Source organism: Galeopterus variegatus, unplaced genomic scaffold, assembly GCF_000696425.1.
Source record: "Galeopterus variegatus unplaced genomic scaffold, G_variegatus-3.0.2 Scaffold974, whole genome shotgun sequence".
Taxonomy (NCBI): Eukaryota; Metazoa; Chordata; class Mammalia; order Dermoptera; family Cynocephalidae; genus Galeopterus; species Galeopterus variegatus.
In genome coordinates, this window is record NW_007727085.1 from 253,670 (window position 1) to 269,848 (window position 16,179).

Sequence of the window (16,179 nt, forward strand, 5' to 3'; positions counted from 1 at the left end):
GAAAAAAGACAAAAAAAAAAAAAAAAGAAAGAAAGAAAATCATTAATGTGATTCACTGTATTAAAAGATTAAAGAAAAAAATATGATTGCCACAAAAGATAAAAGAAAAGCATTTGATAAAATTTGACATCCTTAATAATAATAATAATAATAAAAATCTTAGCAACTTGAAATAGAAGGGAACCCCTAACCTACAAAGGGCACATAGGAAAAACTCACAGAAAGTAGCACAGTTAATGATAAAAATACTGCAAACATACGCTTTGAAACCAAGCTCACAAGAATGCTGGCCATGCACTGGTTTCAACATTATGTGAAGGACTCAACCAGTTCATTAAGAGAAGAAAAATAAAAGGTGCTAAGGGTCTGAATGTCCCCCAAATTCGTGTTAAAACTTAATCTCCATTGAGATAGTATTAAGAGTGGGGCCTGGAGGAGGCGATTAAGTCACGAGGGTGGCGCTCCCAAGGGGAGATGAGGCCCTCATATGGGCTGGGGGCGTGGGTGCTGTCTCCCCTCCCTCACCTCATGAGGACACAGCACTTCTCCCTTTTGCTCCTTTTGTCCCTCCAACCACATGAGGATGTGGGACGAAGGCCCTCAACAGCACCAAGTGCCAGTGCCTTGACCTGGGACTTCCTTGTTCTTTATAAATTACCTGGTCTGTGGCATTTTGTTATAGCAACACAAAGGGATTAAGACATAAAGGTTGAAATGGAAAAGGAAAAGCAGCCATCAATAGAGTGTATGGCTCTACCAAGGCTTCTCAGCTGTTCTGCATGTGGGTCTCACCTGCAGGGCCTGGAGCCCCGCCCCACAGTTCAGGAGGTCTGGGGTGCGGCTGCACAATTTGCCTTTCTAACAAATGCTGCTGTCCTGGAACCGCTCTTTGAGAACGAGCGCTCTGCATAGATTTGTCGGTTATTATGGGCTGAATTGTGTGTTCTTCCCCAAATTCATATTTTGAAGCCTGTACTCAAATACTTCAGAATGCGACTGTATTTGCAGATAATTTAAAGTTACAGCAAGGCCCTGAGGGTGGGTCAATCTGACTGCTGTGTTTATAAGAAGAGAAAATCTGGACACACAGGGTGAGAACCAGACACAGACACACGCAGAGGACAACCATGTGAGGACACTGGTAGAAAGTGGTTGTCTGCAAGCCAAGGAAAGAGGTCTTAGGAAAAACCAACCCTGCCACACCTTATCTCAGACTTCCAGTGTTGAGAACTGTGAGAAAATGGATTTCTGTTGGGGTCTTAGGAAAAACCAACCCTGCCACACCTTATCTCAGACTTCCAGTGTTGAGAACTGTGAGAAGATGGATTTCTGTTGTTTAAGCCTCCCAGTCTGTGGTACTTTGCTAGGGAAGCCCTAGCAAATTAGTACATAGATATATTATTGGAATTGATATGAGGGCTTTATAAAGTTACTGGTTAAAAAAGTCAATATTCAGAAAACTATTGAACTCTTATATACCAGCAACAATCAACTGGAAAATGAATTTCAAAAAATATACTCTTTAAAATTCCATAAAATATAAAATGTTTAGGAGTAAATATAAGATATGTAAGACCTATACAGAGAAATTTATAAAATTTAAAGACAGATATTAAAAAGACCTGACAATGGAGATAGAGCATGCTTCTCAACATAGTAGAGATGCTGATTTTCCCAAAGAGATTTGCAGATTCAACTCAATTTCATTCAAAATCCCCAAAGGCTTTGTTTTGTTTTGTGTGCGTGTGCATATGTCTTTTATGGAACTGAGAAGGTGGTTCTAAAGTTAATATGGATGAGCAGACGTCAAGAGTCAGACATTCCTGAAGAAACATAGGGAGGAGGTAAAGATTTACTGCAAAGCTATAGCAGTGAACATGGTCTGAAGTTGGATCTGCTACCTGGGAACACAGCCGTGCATCAAGGGAGACCTGATTTAAGACAGAGTGTGAAATGGTAGGTCCAGAGAAAGGCTATGTTGGAGTGAGCAGGACTCCACATTGGACCTAAAACGGCATGGGCTCTAAAAGATTTTAAAAGGACACAGTCTTCTTTTTCTTGGCATGCATTTCTCTGAGTGCCCTCTTTTCCCATGGTTACTTGATATTTTGAACGTTGGTTAAGGGGCAGGATGATATTATTTTCATAAATGCAAAGTTGTTCTCCAGTCAGCCTGGAGCTGCAGACTTACACGTACTATCCAGACCCTGGGAAACCAAGGAAGATGTCAGTAAAGCTGTACTGACTCCACTTCTCCAGCAGGACCTGAGACAACAGCGAGGATGGGAGCAGAAACCAGACTGAGCCTTGGCAGGACCTCGCACCCGAGGCCTTCCATGAAGCCCCCACAGCTCACATCCCCTCCCTCCTGCTTTTCATTTCCGCCTTCCATTCCCTCCTCCCCCCTCTTCAAAACCCCTCAGTAAACCTGAGTCTTGGAGATGGCTTTAGCCTGCCTGTTCTCCTTCAGGTTTCCCCGAGAGATGGGTCAGCCCAACATCTCTCCTCAGGTCACTGGTGTTCCTTAATAAAAGCTGACTTCCATTTTCACCCACATTTGTCTTTTGGAGGCAGGCAGCCTGACCTGTATGGCTGGTATCAAATTTGGGGGAGCCTCATCCAGGAGCTGAGTGTGCCCTGTAACAGCTGGACTTGTCAGTGACTGTGCTAGCACAATTGGTTTTTCACATTGGAAAAAAACATAATCGAACAGCCCAAATCATCTATTAAAAAACTCTNCCGCCGCGCTTCCCAAGCGGCGCACTATCCAGTGCGCCACCCGGCCGGCCCTAACAACTATACTTTTATGAAGTTGTTACAACAAGCAAACGGAAAGGACATTCTTGGGGGGGAGGGGAGAAAGGGAGGAGAGAGGGAGGTGTCGGTGATGGGCCATAATAATCAAGTACATTGTATATTGACAAAATAAAAATTTAACGAAAAAAAAAAAAGGAAAAAAACATAAATGTGATTTTCATCACACCATACCAAAAAACCACTTCACATGGACCATGGCTTAAAATGTGAACAGCCAAACTGAAACTTTCAGTAGATAGTATAGGGGACTGTCTTTATGATTTCATAGTAGGGAAAGATATTTTAGGCAAGACAAAAAAGTTCTAACCATAAAGGAACAGATTAATAAATTCAAATGGATTAAATTAAGAACTTTTGTTCATCGAAAATGCTATGAAGAGAATTTAAAGACAAGCCACAAATTTGAAAGTGACAGCTCCTCCCTAATCTAAAAAAATCAGGAGCTATCAATTTAAAACATCATTTAAAAATGCACCAGATCTAAATGTTCATAATGTCAACACATTCATGGTGCCAGGACCCTCTAGACATTCCCTCCTCCCCAAGGTCACTGCCATCCTGACTCCTGTTATGTGGATTAATTTTGTCATTTGCAAACATGGCAGGAAGGAAATTGCCCAGCACATGCTTGCTGGTGGCTGGCTCCTTTTGCCCAGAGTCATGTCTGAGAAATCTGCCTGTGTTTTGCATGTAGCAGCAGTGTTTTCACGTGTGTTGCTCTGTAGTATTCTACTGCAGAACAGGTGTTGCTCCCATGTTCATCTGCCTGGTGGCCTGCATCACGACACTCTTGAGCATGTCTCTTGGTGAACGTGTGTATTCATTTCTGTTTTGCTCAAACTGAGAATGTGTCTGAAGGGCCAGATTTAGCAGACACTGCTAAATAGTTTTCCACAGTACCAGATGCCTTCCTATCGGTTGTGCATGGGAACTTCTGTTATCAATGTAAAGAGAGTATCTCACATTTGCTTGTTTTTCATTTATTTAACTACTAATAATGTTTTTCATGTGGTTATTGGCCATTTGTTTGTGAATTGCCTGTTAATGCCTTTGCCCATTTTTTCAATCAAGATGTTCATCATTTTTTCATCATTTTGTAGCAGCTATTTTTATACTAAGGATATTAATCCTTTATCACACATTTTGCAAATTTTATTTACATCTTAATTTTGTTGATGGTGTTTGTGTATGTGTGTTAGTATCATCTTCATTTGGCTGTTTGTCTTTCTTTTTAGAACTCATCTCTTGCCTGACCATTTTAAAAATTTTAATTCAAGCACAATTACTCAAAAGTTCATCACTGGGGCTTCTGGTCAAGATGGCAGAGTAGATGGTTCCTAGCATTGCTTTCTCCCACAAGTCAACCTATCTGCAACTGTTAAAAAGCAACAACAGGAAGCCCAAGATCTGCACTGGAACAGGCAGGAGCCACACACTGTGGGACCCCCAGCCCAATCTAACGCCTGCTGCCCAGAGAGGTCTGAGAACTGCTGCACCCACATGCATGAGTCAGTTGCACCACAAAAGGCAGGTGCCATGGGACTGCCAGCCCAGGTCATTCCCCTCTGTTTAGAGAGGCCCGAGAGCCACTGGGCCTACATGCCCCAAGTCAGCCATGATGGAAAGGCAGGTGCCATGTGACCCCCAGCCCAGGCCAGTGCCCACCACCCAGAGAGGACCGAGAGCTGCTGGACCCAAACACCGTGAGCCAACCATTCCAGAACAGGCAGGCACCATGGGACCCCCCAGCCCAGGCTAGTTCCTGCTGCCCAGAATTGGCAGTCCCTTCAGGATCCGGGCCAGACATCAGGGTGGAACGAGTGGACTGTGATACCCCCTGCCACAATGACTAAACACCAAAGGAAAGATACCAGAAATATGAAAAATTAAGAAAGTACATCACCACCAAAGGAAAATAATAACTCTCAAGCACTAGATCCTATAGAATAGGAAGTCCTTGAAATGACTGACAAAGAATTTAGAGCAACAATTCTAAGGAGCCTAAACGAAATACAAGAAAACTCACTTAGACAACACAATGAAATGAGAAAAAAATACAGAATCTGAAAGATGAAATGTACAAAGAAATCAATGCCCTGAGAAAGAATGTAGCAGAGCTTATGGAGCTGAAGGATTCTTCAATGAAATAAAAAACACAACAGAGAGTCTAACCAGCAGGCTAGAATAAGCAGAAGAGAGAATTTCTGGCCTTGAAGACAGGCTGTTGGAATCAACACAGGCAGACCAGAAAAAAGAATTTTAAAAATTGAAGAAAATCTAAGAGAGATAACAGACAACCTTAAGTGCTCAAATATCCAAATCATGGGTATTCCAGAAGAGGAGGAAAAAGGAAATGGCATTGAAAACATATTCAACAGAATAAGAGCAGAAAACTTCCCAGGTATAGGGCAAGTCGCAGATCTTCAGATTCGGGAGGCCCAAAGATCCCCAAACATATTCAACCCAAAAAGGTCCTCTCCAAGACATGTTGTAGCCAAACTGGCAAAACTCAAAGACAAAAAGAGAATCTTAAAAGCTACAAGAGAGAAGTGGCAGGTCACGTGTAAGGGAGTCCCAATCAGACTAACATCAGACTTTTCATCAGGAACCCTAAAAGCCAGAAAAGGATGGGATGATATATTCAAAATACTAATGGACAAAAATTGCCAGCCAAAAATACTTTATCCAGCAAGGCTATCCTTCTGAAATGAAGGACAAATACTATATTTCTCAGACAATCAAAAACTGTGAGAGTTCACTACCACACAACCAGCCTTACAAGAAATTCTCAAGGAATTACTGGGTTTGGTACCTGAAAAACAACCATCACTGCCATGAATACTCAAGAAGGAACAAAGCCTACCAGTAAAACTAAAATGCTAACAATAAAGAAAAAAAAAGTTTATCTACCATCCCAAGAAACCAACAAATACAGAAGACAAACAGAAAATCAGAAGTAAAGGAAAAAAATATACTTAAGACATCTAAACAAAAATCAATAAAATTCTAAGACTAAATCAACATCTTTCAGTAATAACTCTAAATGTAAAGGGATTAAATTCCCCACTCAAAAGACACAGACTGACTGACTGGATTAAAAAGATGGACCCAACAATATGCTGCCTTCAAGAGACTCACCTCACCTACAAAGACACACATAGACTAAGAGTGAAAGGATGTAAAAAGATATATCATGCAATTAGAAATGAAAAAATAGCTGTAGTAGCTATTCTTATATCAGATAAAAAAAACTTTAAAGCAAAAACCATAAAAAGAGATAAAGAAGGCCACTATATAATGATAAAAGGATCTATCCATCGAGAAGACATAACAATCATAAATATATACACACCCAATGTTGGAGCAGCCAGATTTATAAAGAAAACACTATTAGATCTAAAGAAAGAGATAGATACTAACACCATAATAGTGGGGGACCTGAACACCCCATTCTCAACATTGGACAGATCATCTAGGCAAAAAATCAATAAAGAAACACAAGATCTAAACACTTTAGACCAATTGGACTTGGCAGATATCTACAGAACATTCCATCCAACAACCTCAGAATTTTTATTCTTCTCATCAGCACATGAAACATTCTCCAGGATAGATCACATGTTAGGTCACAAAGCAAGTCTCAACAAATTCAAATACTTGGAATTATTCCATGTATTTTTTCAGATCAAAATGGATTAAAATTAGAAATCAATAACAAAAGAAACTCTAGAAACTATACAAACACATGGAAATTAAACAACATTCTACTTAATGACATATAGGTCTAAGAAGAAATTAAATAGGAAATCAAAAAATTTCTTGAAACTAATGAAAATAATGACACATCATACCAAAACCTGTGGGATACTGCAAAAGCAGTACTAAGGGGGAGATTTATCACATTAAATGCTTAATTCAGAAGAATAGAAAGATTGCAAATAAACAACCTAACACTTCACCTTAAAGATCTAGAAAAACAAGACCAATCCAAACCCTAAGTTAGTAGATGGAAAGAAATAATTAAGATCAGAGTAGAACGAAATGAAATAGAAACCAAAAAATGATACAAAAGGCCAATGACACAAAAAGTTGTTTTTTGGAAAAGATAGATAAAATGGACAAACCTTTAGCAAGGCTAAGAAGAGAGAAGACCCAAATAACAAAAATTAGAAATGAAAAAGGTGATATTACAACTGATACCTCAGATGTACAAGGAATCATTAGAAATTACTATAAACAACTACATGCCAACAAATTTGAAAATCTGGAGGAAATGGATAAATTTCTGGACACATACAAACTACCAAAACTGAGCCAAGAAGATATAGAAAATCTGAACAGACTAATAACAATAACAGAGATTGAATCTGTTATCAGAAGGCTCCCAACAAAGAAAAGCCCAGGACCGGATGGGTTCACTGAAGAGTTCTACCAAACCTTCAGAGAGGAACTGATATCAATTCTCTACAAACTATTCCAAAAGATTGAAACAGACGCAAAACTCCCAAACTCATTCTATGAGGCAAACATCACCCTGATACCAAAACCAGACAAATGTGCATCAAAAATAGAAAACTACAGGCCAATATCCTTGATGAATATAGATGCAAAAATCCTCAATAAAATACTAGCTAATGGAATACAGCAACACATACACAAAATTATCCACCATGATAATTTTGGCAGTGGAATTCACCCCCGGGATGCAAGGTTGGTTCAACATATGCAAATCAAGAAATGTGATACACCACATCAATAAAAGCAAAGACAAAAACCATATGATCATCTCTATAGATGCTGAAAAGGCATTTGACCAAATTCAACATTCATTCATGATAAAGAGTCTCTATAGGTTAGGTATAGATGGAAAGTATCTCAACATAATTAAAGCCATATATGATAAACCCACTGCCAATATCATCCTGAATGGCGAAAAGCTTAAAGCTTTTCCCTTAAGAACAGGAGCTAGACAAGGATGCCCACTCTCACCACTCCTATTCAACATAGTGTTGGAAGTACTAGCCACAGCAGTCAGAGAAGAGAAGGAAATAAAGGGCATCCAGATTGGAAAAGATGAAATCAAACTGTCCCTGTTTGCAGATGACATGATCCTGCACATTGAACAGCCTAAAGCCTCTACAAAAAAACTCTTACAGGTTGATAAATGATTTCAGCAAAGTTGCAGGATACAAAATCAACACACAAAAATCAGTAGCATTTCTAGACTCCAATAGTGAACATACAGAAAAAGAAATCAAGAAAGCTAGCCAATTTACAATAGCCACCAAAAAAATAAAATACTTAGGAATAAAGTTAACCAAGGATGTGAAAAATCTTTACAAAGAAAACTACAAACCACTGTTGAGAGAAATTAAAGAGGACACAAGAAGATGGAAAGATATCCCATGCTCTTGGATTGGAAGAATTAACATTGTGAAAATGTCCATATTACCCAAAGTGATCTACAGATTAAATGCAATCTCCATCAAAATTCCAATGCCATTTTTCTCAGAAATGGAAAAAAACTATCCAGACATTTATATGGAATAACAAAAGACCACAAATAGCCAAGCAATCCTGATCCAAAAAAATAAAGCTGGAGGCATAATACTACCTGACTTTATATTACAAAGCTATAATAACCAAAATAGCATGGCATTAGCATGAAAACAGACACATGGATCAATGGAATATAATAGAGAACCCAGAAATCAACCCACACACCTACAGCCATCTGATCTTTGACAAAGGCACCAAGTGTACACACTGCGGAAGAGACTGTCTCTTTAGCAAATGGTGCTGAGAAAAATGGATATTCATATGTAGGAGAATGAAACTAGACCCATACCTCTCACCATGTACCAAAATCAACTCAAAATGGATTAAAGAATTAAATATACATCCTGAAACACTAAAACTTCTTAAAGAAAGCATAGGAAAAACACTCCAGGAAGTAAGAGTGGCTACAGACTTCATGAATAGGGCCCTGAAAGCACAGACAACTAAAGGAAGAATAAACAAATGGGATTATATCGAACTAAAAAGCTTCTGCACAGCAAAAGAAACAATCAACAGAGTGAGAAGACAACCAACAGAGTGGGAGAAAATATTTGCAGAATATATATCTGACAAAGATTGATATCTGGAATATACAAGAAACTCAAACAGCTTAACAGCAAAAGGACAAATAACCCAATTAAAAAATGGGCAAAGGAGCTGAATAGGCATTTCTCAAAGGAAGATATATGAATGGCCAACAGACACATGAAAAAATGCTCAATATCACTCAGCACCCAGGAAATGCAAGTCAAAACCACACTGAGATACCATCTCACTCCAGTCAGGAAGGCTAATATCCAAAGACTGAGAATGATAAGTGCTGACGAGGTTGTGGAGAAAAAGGAACTCTCATCCACTGTTGGTGGGGCTGCAAAATGGTGCAGCCTCTGTGGAAAATGGTATTGATGTTCCTCAAACAATTGCAGATAGATCTACCATATGACCCAGCTATTCCGCTGCTGGGAATATACCCAGAGGACTGGAAATCATCAAGTTGAAGGGATACCTGTACTCCCATGTTTATTGCAGCACTATTTACAATAGCTAACAGTTGGAACCAGCCCAAATGTCCATCATCGGATGACTGGATAAGGAAACTGTGGTATATCTACACCATGGAATTCTACTCTTCTATAAAAAAGAGTGAAATACTACCATTTGCAACAACATGGATGGACTTAGAGAAAATTATATTAAGTGAAACAAGTCAGACACAGAAAGAGAAATACCACAAGTTCTCACATATTTGTGGGAGCTAAAAATAAATAAATAAATAAACAAAGAAATAAAGGGTGTGGGGGGGGGAAGAAGACACAACAATCACAACAATTCCTTGAACTTGTTAAGACAAGTGAACAGATATGATGTGGGGGGGGAGAGGAGACAGGGAGGGGGGAAGAGGAATGGGTAAAGGGTCATGAAAATCAACTACAGTGTATATTGAGAAGTTAAAATAAATTTTAAAAAGCTCATCACTGGAAATGACAGCTGTTAATCTTTTGATGCACACTCTCCCAACCTTTGTCCCATGTAAATATACATACATAAATATATCAATATTTGGTGAGCGCTGCTAGAGGCTGGGGCAGACTTGATGTGGGGGTGCTGCAGAGTCACAGAGGAGACACTGGAGTGGAGGGGGGCTCGAGGACGTGGGCCACCTCGCCACAAAAGCTCTGCATGGTGTCCTGAGGAACTGAAGAATGGGAGGGGTGGTGGGGCTGCCCCCAGTGAAGGGAGGAGCTCCAGCTTCATTTCTAGGTGGATCTGAGGAGCTGCTGGAGGGAAGCACTCTACTTTCCTCTCTTAGAAGACACTTCGGCTTCGGGAATGGGGAGTGACTGCTTAATGGGTACAGGGTTTCCTTTTGGGTGATTCTGGACCTGAACAATGATGACAGTCACACAGCATTGTAAGTGTGCTAAATGCCACTGAATTGTACTCTGTAAGATGGTTAAAATGGTGAATTTTATGTGTATTTTTATTTATTTATTTATTTATTTAAACTTCTCAATATACATTGCAGTTGATTTTTGTGTCCCTTTACCCTTCCTCTTTCCCCCTCCCTTTCTCCCCTCCCAAGAAATATCACATGTTCTCATTTATTTGTGGGAGCTAAAAATAAATAAACATGTTATGTGTATTTTAACACAGTTAAAGAAAAAAGAGATGTTCTGCTACAGGATGGAGAACAAGCCACAAGAGGTGAGAGCCAAAATAGAGAATCGCCCAGGAATGCTGCACAGAGCCGTGGACGGATGACAGCAGCCACAGATACGGTAAAGCTGGGCAGACTCCAGGCCTCCCCACAGGCCTGGGTGGGGGAGGGGAATGAGGGAGATTCCACCTTACCTTTGAACATGCTAAATTTGCACTCTTGTGAGATGTGCAAGGGCAGATGTCACCTCAGGGAATGTGTTCAGGCCACACCTTGCTGTCATTCGAACCCTTTCTTTCCTCACACCCCATATCCAATTGCTCAGCCAATCCTGCCTGCATTTCCTTCAACTCCCCACCTGCTGTGGATCCCCCAGCCCAGGCCACTGGGACCTCTCCAGAACCTCACGAAGCCCCTTGCTGTCCTCTTCTCTTCCGTCCTCATCTCCATCTCTCTCCCTACAGCAGCCAGAATGATCCTGCACCACCAGCCCCTGCTCAGACCTCGTATACTCTCACCCCAAGCCCTTGTCTCTGACCCCCATGCACTCAGCTCCAGCTTCACCCCAAGCTGAGCCCACCTCAGGGCCTTTGTATCACATCCCCCTGCCTGGAATGCTCCTCCCCAGGTGGCCTGTGTCATGTCCTGACATGTGTTTGTTTTGCTTATTTATCTCCCCTCTAGGGTGTAAGCTACATGAGGTTGGGTTTCTGTTTTGTTCTTTGCTGGACCCCTCGCCTAGAGCAGCATTGGCAGAGTCAGTGCTCAGAGGCATCTGTCAGATGAGTGAGTGAGTGAACTTTCCATCTGCTCCCCTTTCCTCATGCCTGCCATTCTCAGCATGTTGGCTCTTATCTTCCTGCCTCATGGCTGCCATGTGGCTGCAGCTGTGGTATTGCATCTGCATCCCGGGCAGAGGGGGCTGCCCGGCTACGCCCATCCCCTTGCAGCAGGGGAGCAGATGCCTTCCCAGGACTCCCAGCAGACTTCCACTTGGGTCTCATTGTCTAGAGTGAGGTCAGTATCCACCCCTGTGGCCGCCTTGTTTTGATGGCAGAGAAGCATGTTTTGCACAAGATCCTCACCCCTCCAGTGAGGTCCTCTGTACCAGGAGCAGACATGCATCTCCTTTGCACCAGAGGGTCGTAGGGCTGGTGCTGGCTTCCACTTGAGGTCATGTTAGTTACAGCTTGTTCTCTATGCAGTGTGACTAAAGAAACCTGCCAAGCTGGAAAGCTTAGCTCAAAGCAATTTCTAAATTTACCAAAAGAAACATGAAACTGAAAACAAGAGCACTCATTATGGCTCAATGTTCCTCCCTGAGGACCAGGTGCTGAGAGGCCTCAGAGCCACCCTGAGTCCTTGCACCCAATGCACACACCTGCTCTCACCTTTAGCCTACCCTACGAAGGAAGACCAAACCTGTGGGGACAGGCAGCCAAGTCTGATGTCTGCACTACAATCTCCCACTTCTCCTGGTTCAAAACCTCCCCTATGGGAGGAGGATCTTCCCTGGCACAAGCCTCACACTTCTCCTCTTGTGGAAGGGGACACATGTTTGTTTTGATGAGCAAATCCAGCTCCCATTGCTGCTATGTGCACAAATTCTAAGGGTTTGATGAGAAAATATGTTACAAGAATGAGTCCCTTACCTACTATGAAAAACAAGGTTGTTTTAGTGCCACTCAAAGGGAAACTGCTGCAGAGATGCTTCTATTATAAAGAAACATCCCTGTTTAACAAGAAAACTGGAAGCATATGTGAAAGTTAGAAAACAGAGTCACATTATAGTTTTTCTGGCTTAAGGAAAAAAATAGCAAGAGCACTTCATGTGGAAAAATGCTTGATGGTGAGTGAAACCAAGTGCCCCTCTGTCTGTATCACAGCAGTTCACAAGCCACACACGATTCAGATCTCTGGCAGGAGCCAGAGATCAGAGGAGGCTGCCTCTATCTAGCCTCAAGTTCTCTCTTAAAATGCAGCAAATTCTTGTAAGGAAGTTTGGCAGTAAAAACACCAGGACTCAAATTCTAAGTATCACTGAAGGGCCTGATTTCAACAGCAGACTGAGCAGGAGGCCACCACGCACCAGCACCGTCTCCTGGATGATGATAAGGGGCAGCAGACGTCTCCAGAGCATTTGAAAAGACAGCCTTGTGCGCAGGTGCTAGATACACACTTTCTGCTCTACAAACCTCCCCAGGGCTCTGCTTCAAAGCAGTTTATGCAGATTTAACAAATAATTCCACCCAAAGTCCTTTGAAGTTAGTTACATCTTCCAGTGCCCTAATTCTTTCAAATGTAAAATGTCATCCACATTTCTACATCATACAAAGACAGAACACACGTACTAAAATTGTTAACAACCCTCCACAAAACTGGCACAATGTTTTACGTGTGGTGTTTTACAGCAGGCAGGAGAGAGCCAGACATGGAGGATGTGGCTGGGGCAGGTGCCATGTGAGATTAGCCCCCTCCCCGCCCCTTGGCCGGCAGATCCTTCCCAGAAGCTGGGTTGCAGTGGGGAGGATCTGCTGGCTGAGAGGAGGGAAAGGGAGGGGGCTTTGACTATCCCCCCCACCCCACCCCCCCGTCTCTAAGTCACAGGAGCCCATGGAGCGCTGTTTACCACACTGGCCATAACCCAGGCGACACTGTCCGATGAGGCCTGCCTTGGCCTTCTCCAGCTGGACTGCGACGCAGCCACAGTAGGGGCTGGGGATGAGGCCAGCCTCCCAAGCAAAAGACCCTGGTCCAAGGGTGCTCCTGCTGGGCAAAGAACGCTGCCAACTCACCACCCCGCCTCCTTGCCCCGGGAGTAAAATGCGGATAACAATAGAAGTCCTTATCTCTTAGGCTGCCTGAGGATCAAATAAAACAATACATTTGGAATGATTCTGAAAGCAAGAGTGTAAAGCATTTGCGAATGAGAAGAATGGTGATTACACTAGATGCCTCTTGACTGACCCACCACCACTTAACTCAGTCGGCCATCAACCAGTGCTGTCGGGTCCTGAGGTTGCAAACCAGGGACAACTGCAGCTGGAGAGAGGGCTGGACTCCCAGACACCTGGGGCTTTCTTCCCACCAGGTGAGCTGTGTGTGCTAACTCAGAACCGCCGCCAAATGTCCCCAGACCTTTTTATCTCAGCTCTTCTTGTTATAATTATTAGTGAAATGAGAGCAAAGAGAAAAGGTTGTTTCTAAGAAAACTGTGCTTTGGAAAGACTCAGTGAAGTCTGGTTGCAGGAAAAAAAAGTTGCCATTGAATTAGGTGTTGGCAAGAGAAGTGTCACGTGGGAGAACGTTGTTTCAGTCTAGACCGCAGAATCTAGATTGTTATACAAGCGTCTCTAGACGGCAGACGGAACATTGTGGGTGCGACATATGCAATGAAATGGAAGAGGACCCCAACCAGCATCACCAGTTTGACAAATTGGTATACATTGAAGTTTTCAGTTACAATGAAATATTTCAGGCATTGGTAACACTCTTAACGATCTCCCGTGTTACACATCTTTTCCAGTTAACCGGCGATTACTGGTTTCATTGCCCTGGAACAGAATCTTCTCCTGATGGGCGTGGTTCTGGGATATCCGTGCTCCGGCCGAAAAATTTCATAGTATTTTATGATTATGGTAAAATACACATAAAAATTCTACCCTTTAAAGTGTACAATTCAGTGGCGTTAAGTACACTCACAACGTTGTGTAACCATCATCACTATTCAGTTCCAGAACCTTTTCGTGCCCCAAAGGAATCCCCCCACTCATCAGTAGTCACTTCCCCGCTCCCTGTCCCCCCTGCCCCTGGCTACCGCTGATCTACTCTCAGTCTCTGTGGATTTACCTATTCTGGATTTTTCACATATGAAACCATGCAGCATTTGCCCTATTGCATCTGGCTTCTCTCATGGCGTTTTATATATTTTAAACTAAATGCAATTAGAATTGATATCTTGAGATCTTTTGGAAATTTCTCATAGACCGGCCTTCGGGCACTGAGAACCTTGCGTAGGGCGCGATCTCCGCGACTCTCGGGAGGGTTTCCAGGGTCTGGAGCTCTGGAGTCGGCTCTCGCAGCCAGGCCTGGGGGGCGGAGGGGTCTGGCGCAGCCCTCGTCGCCCGGTTTCGTGCCGCTACTCCCGGCACCAACGGATCTGGGGTCCAAGGACTCTGTCCTCCACAGGACTTACAATTTACTTGTCCTCAGAAGAGTCGCCCCCCCGCCACCCGTCCCCACACAGGTCGCTGGGCCAGTCCTAGGGCATCGGTGAGTGCGGGGGCGGGGCGCACACCCGCCGGGATCCTCCACCCCGCTGGGCCTTTGCGTCCCTGTCTTTAAATGGGGTGGGGGCTGCCCATACATGCCAGACCCTTTTCTCCCAGTTCCTGAGCCGTGACTTCGGCACCCCCAACCCTGCCTCTGTGCTCACCCTGGAAACCCAGCCCTGGTCCGCCGCGCGGGGTAGAGGAGACGCAGGACGAAAAACCCCGGAGACCCTGGCTCGTCCTTCCCAGAGAGCGAGCGACCCCAGGCCGATCCAGGCCTGAACGAGGCTTCGTACTGTCACGGTTAAAACTCCCCTGCGGCGTTTTCAGGGGTGAGGGCAGGGGATCTTCAAATGAAATCCATCCTCTCCAGGCCAGTTAACTGGGCGTTTGATACCCTGGTTGTCAGGGGACGCGGGGGCCTCAGGATTCGATACTCCCCAACTCCAGCCGCTAGGGAGGGCCACCGACTGGGGGACCGGCCCGGGCTCGGGGCCCGCGGGAAGACGCAGGGTTTGTCAGCCCGGCCACAGCCACTGCCACACCTTCCCCCACTCCAAACCCTCGACCCCAGATGCGCTTGGGCCCCACGTACCTCTTCCGCACCGGCTTTTTTCTCTTCTTCACGGCGTACTTGCCCCCGGTGGACAGCATGGTGTCTGCAGGCGGCCACCTCCCCTCCCGGCAGCACAAAGGGGGCGCAGGACGTGGCCCCTTCGGCGTGGGCCGGGGGCGCAGCCTCCCAGCGCCCGGCAGGGTGGGAAGGTGGGGCCACCCCCGCCGGGAAGGCCGCCTTCGGGTCCCGGTCCACGCCCCGGGACGCACAGCCGGAGGTCCCCGGCCCGGAGGTCCGGGCGCGCCCCACCCGGCACGCAGCTAGTCGCCTCCTCCCCGCGTGACCAAGCAGACCCACCGCCCGCCCGCTGTACCGTCCCGGCAGCACAAAGGGGGCGCAGGACGTGGCCCCTTCGGCGTGGGCCGGGGGCGCAGCCTCCCAGCGCCCGGCAGGGTGGGAAGGTGGGGCCACCCCCGCCGGGAAGGCCGCCTTCGGGTCCCGGTCCACGCCCCGGGACGCACAGCCGGAGGTCCCCGGCCCGGAGGTCCGGGCGCGCCCCACCCGGCACGCAGCTAGTCGCCTCCTCCCCGCGTGACCAAGCAGACCCACCGCCCGCCAGGCGCCGCCCCCTGCGCCCGCCGGGAGCCGGACCCTGGAAGAGTCTGCACCGACCTCCTTCTAGGAAGGGAAGGCGAAGGGGCTCGGCGGCGGGAGGCGCGGGATCCTGGAGCTGCCGGCGGCCGAGACGCACGTCTGAGGGGGTCGCCGGGCGCGGGCCTCGCGCTGAAGCGTTAGGAGCTGCGGCGCGAGATCCGTCG

The 16,179-nt window shown here is 45.1% G+C and overlaps 1 protein-coding gene across 1 annotated transcript in view; it reads right to left on the reverse strand.

Annotated features, from left to right (window-relative positions):
• The window catches only part of LOC103591489 (aryl hydrocarbon receptor-like), an 88,734-nt gene extending 73,275 nt beyond the window's left edge, over nt 1-15,459 (reverse strand). Inside the window, exon 1 of the mRNA XM_008573966.1 lies at nt 15,401-15,459. Within this exon, the coding sequence (XP_008572188.1) occupies nt 15,401-15,459 (59 nt within the window). The remainder of the gene's footprint in view (nt 1-15,400) is intronic.
• Between the last annotated feature and the right edge of the window lie 720 nt (nt 15,460-16,179).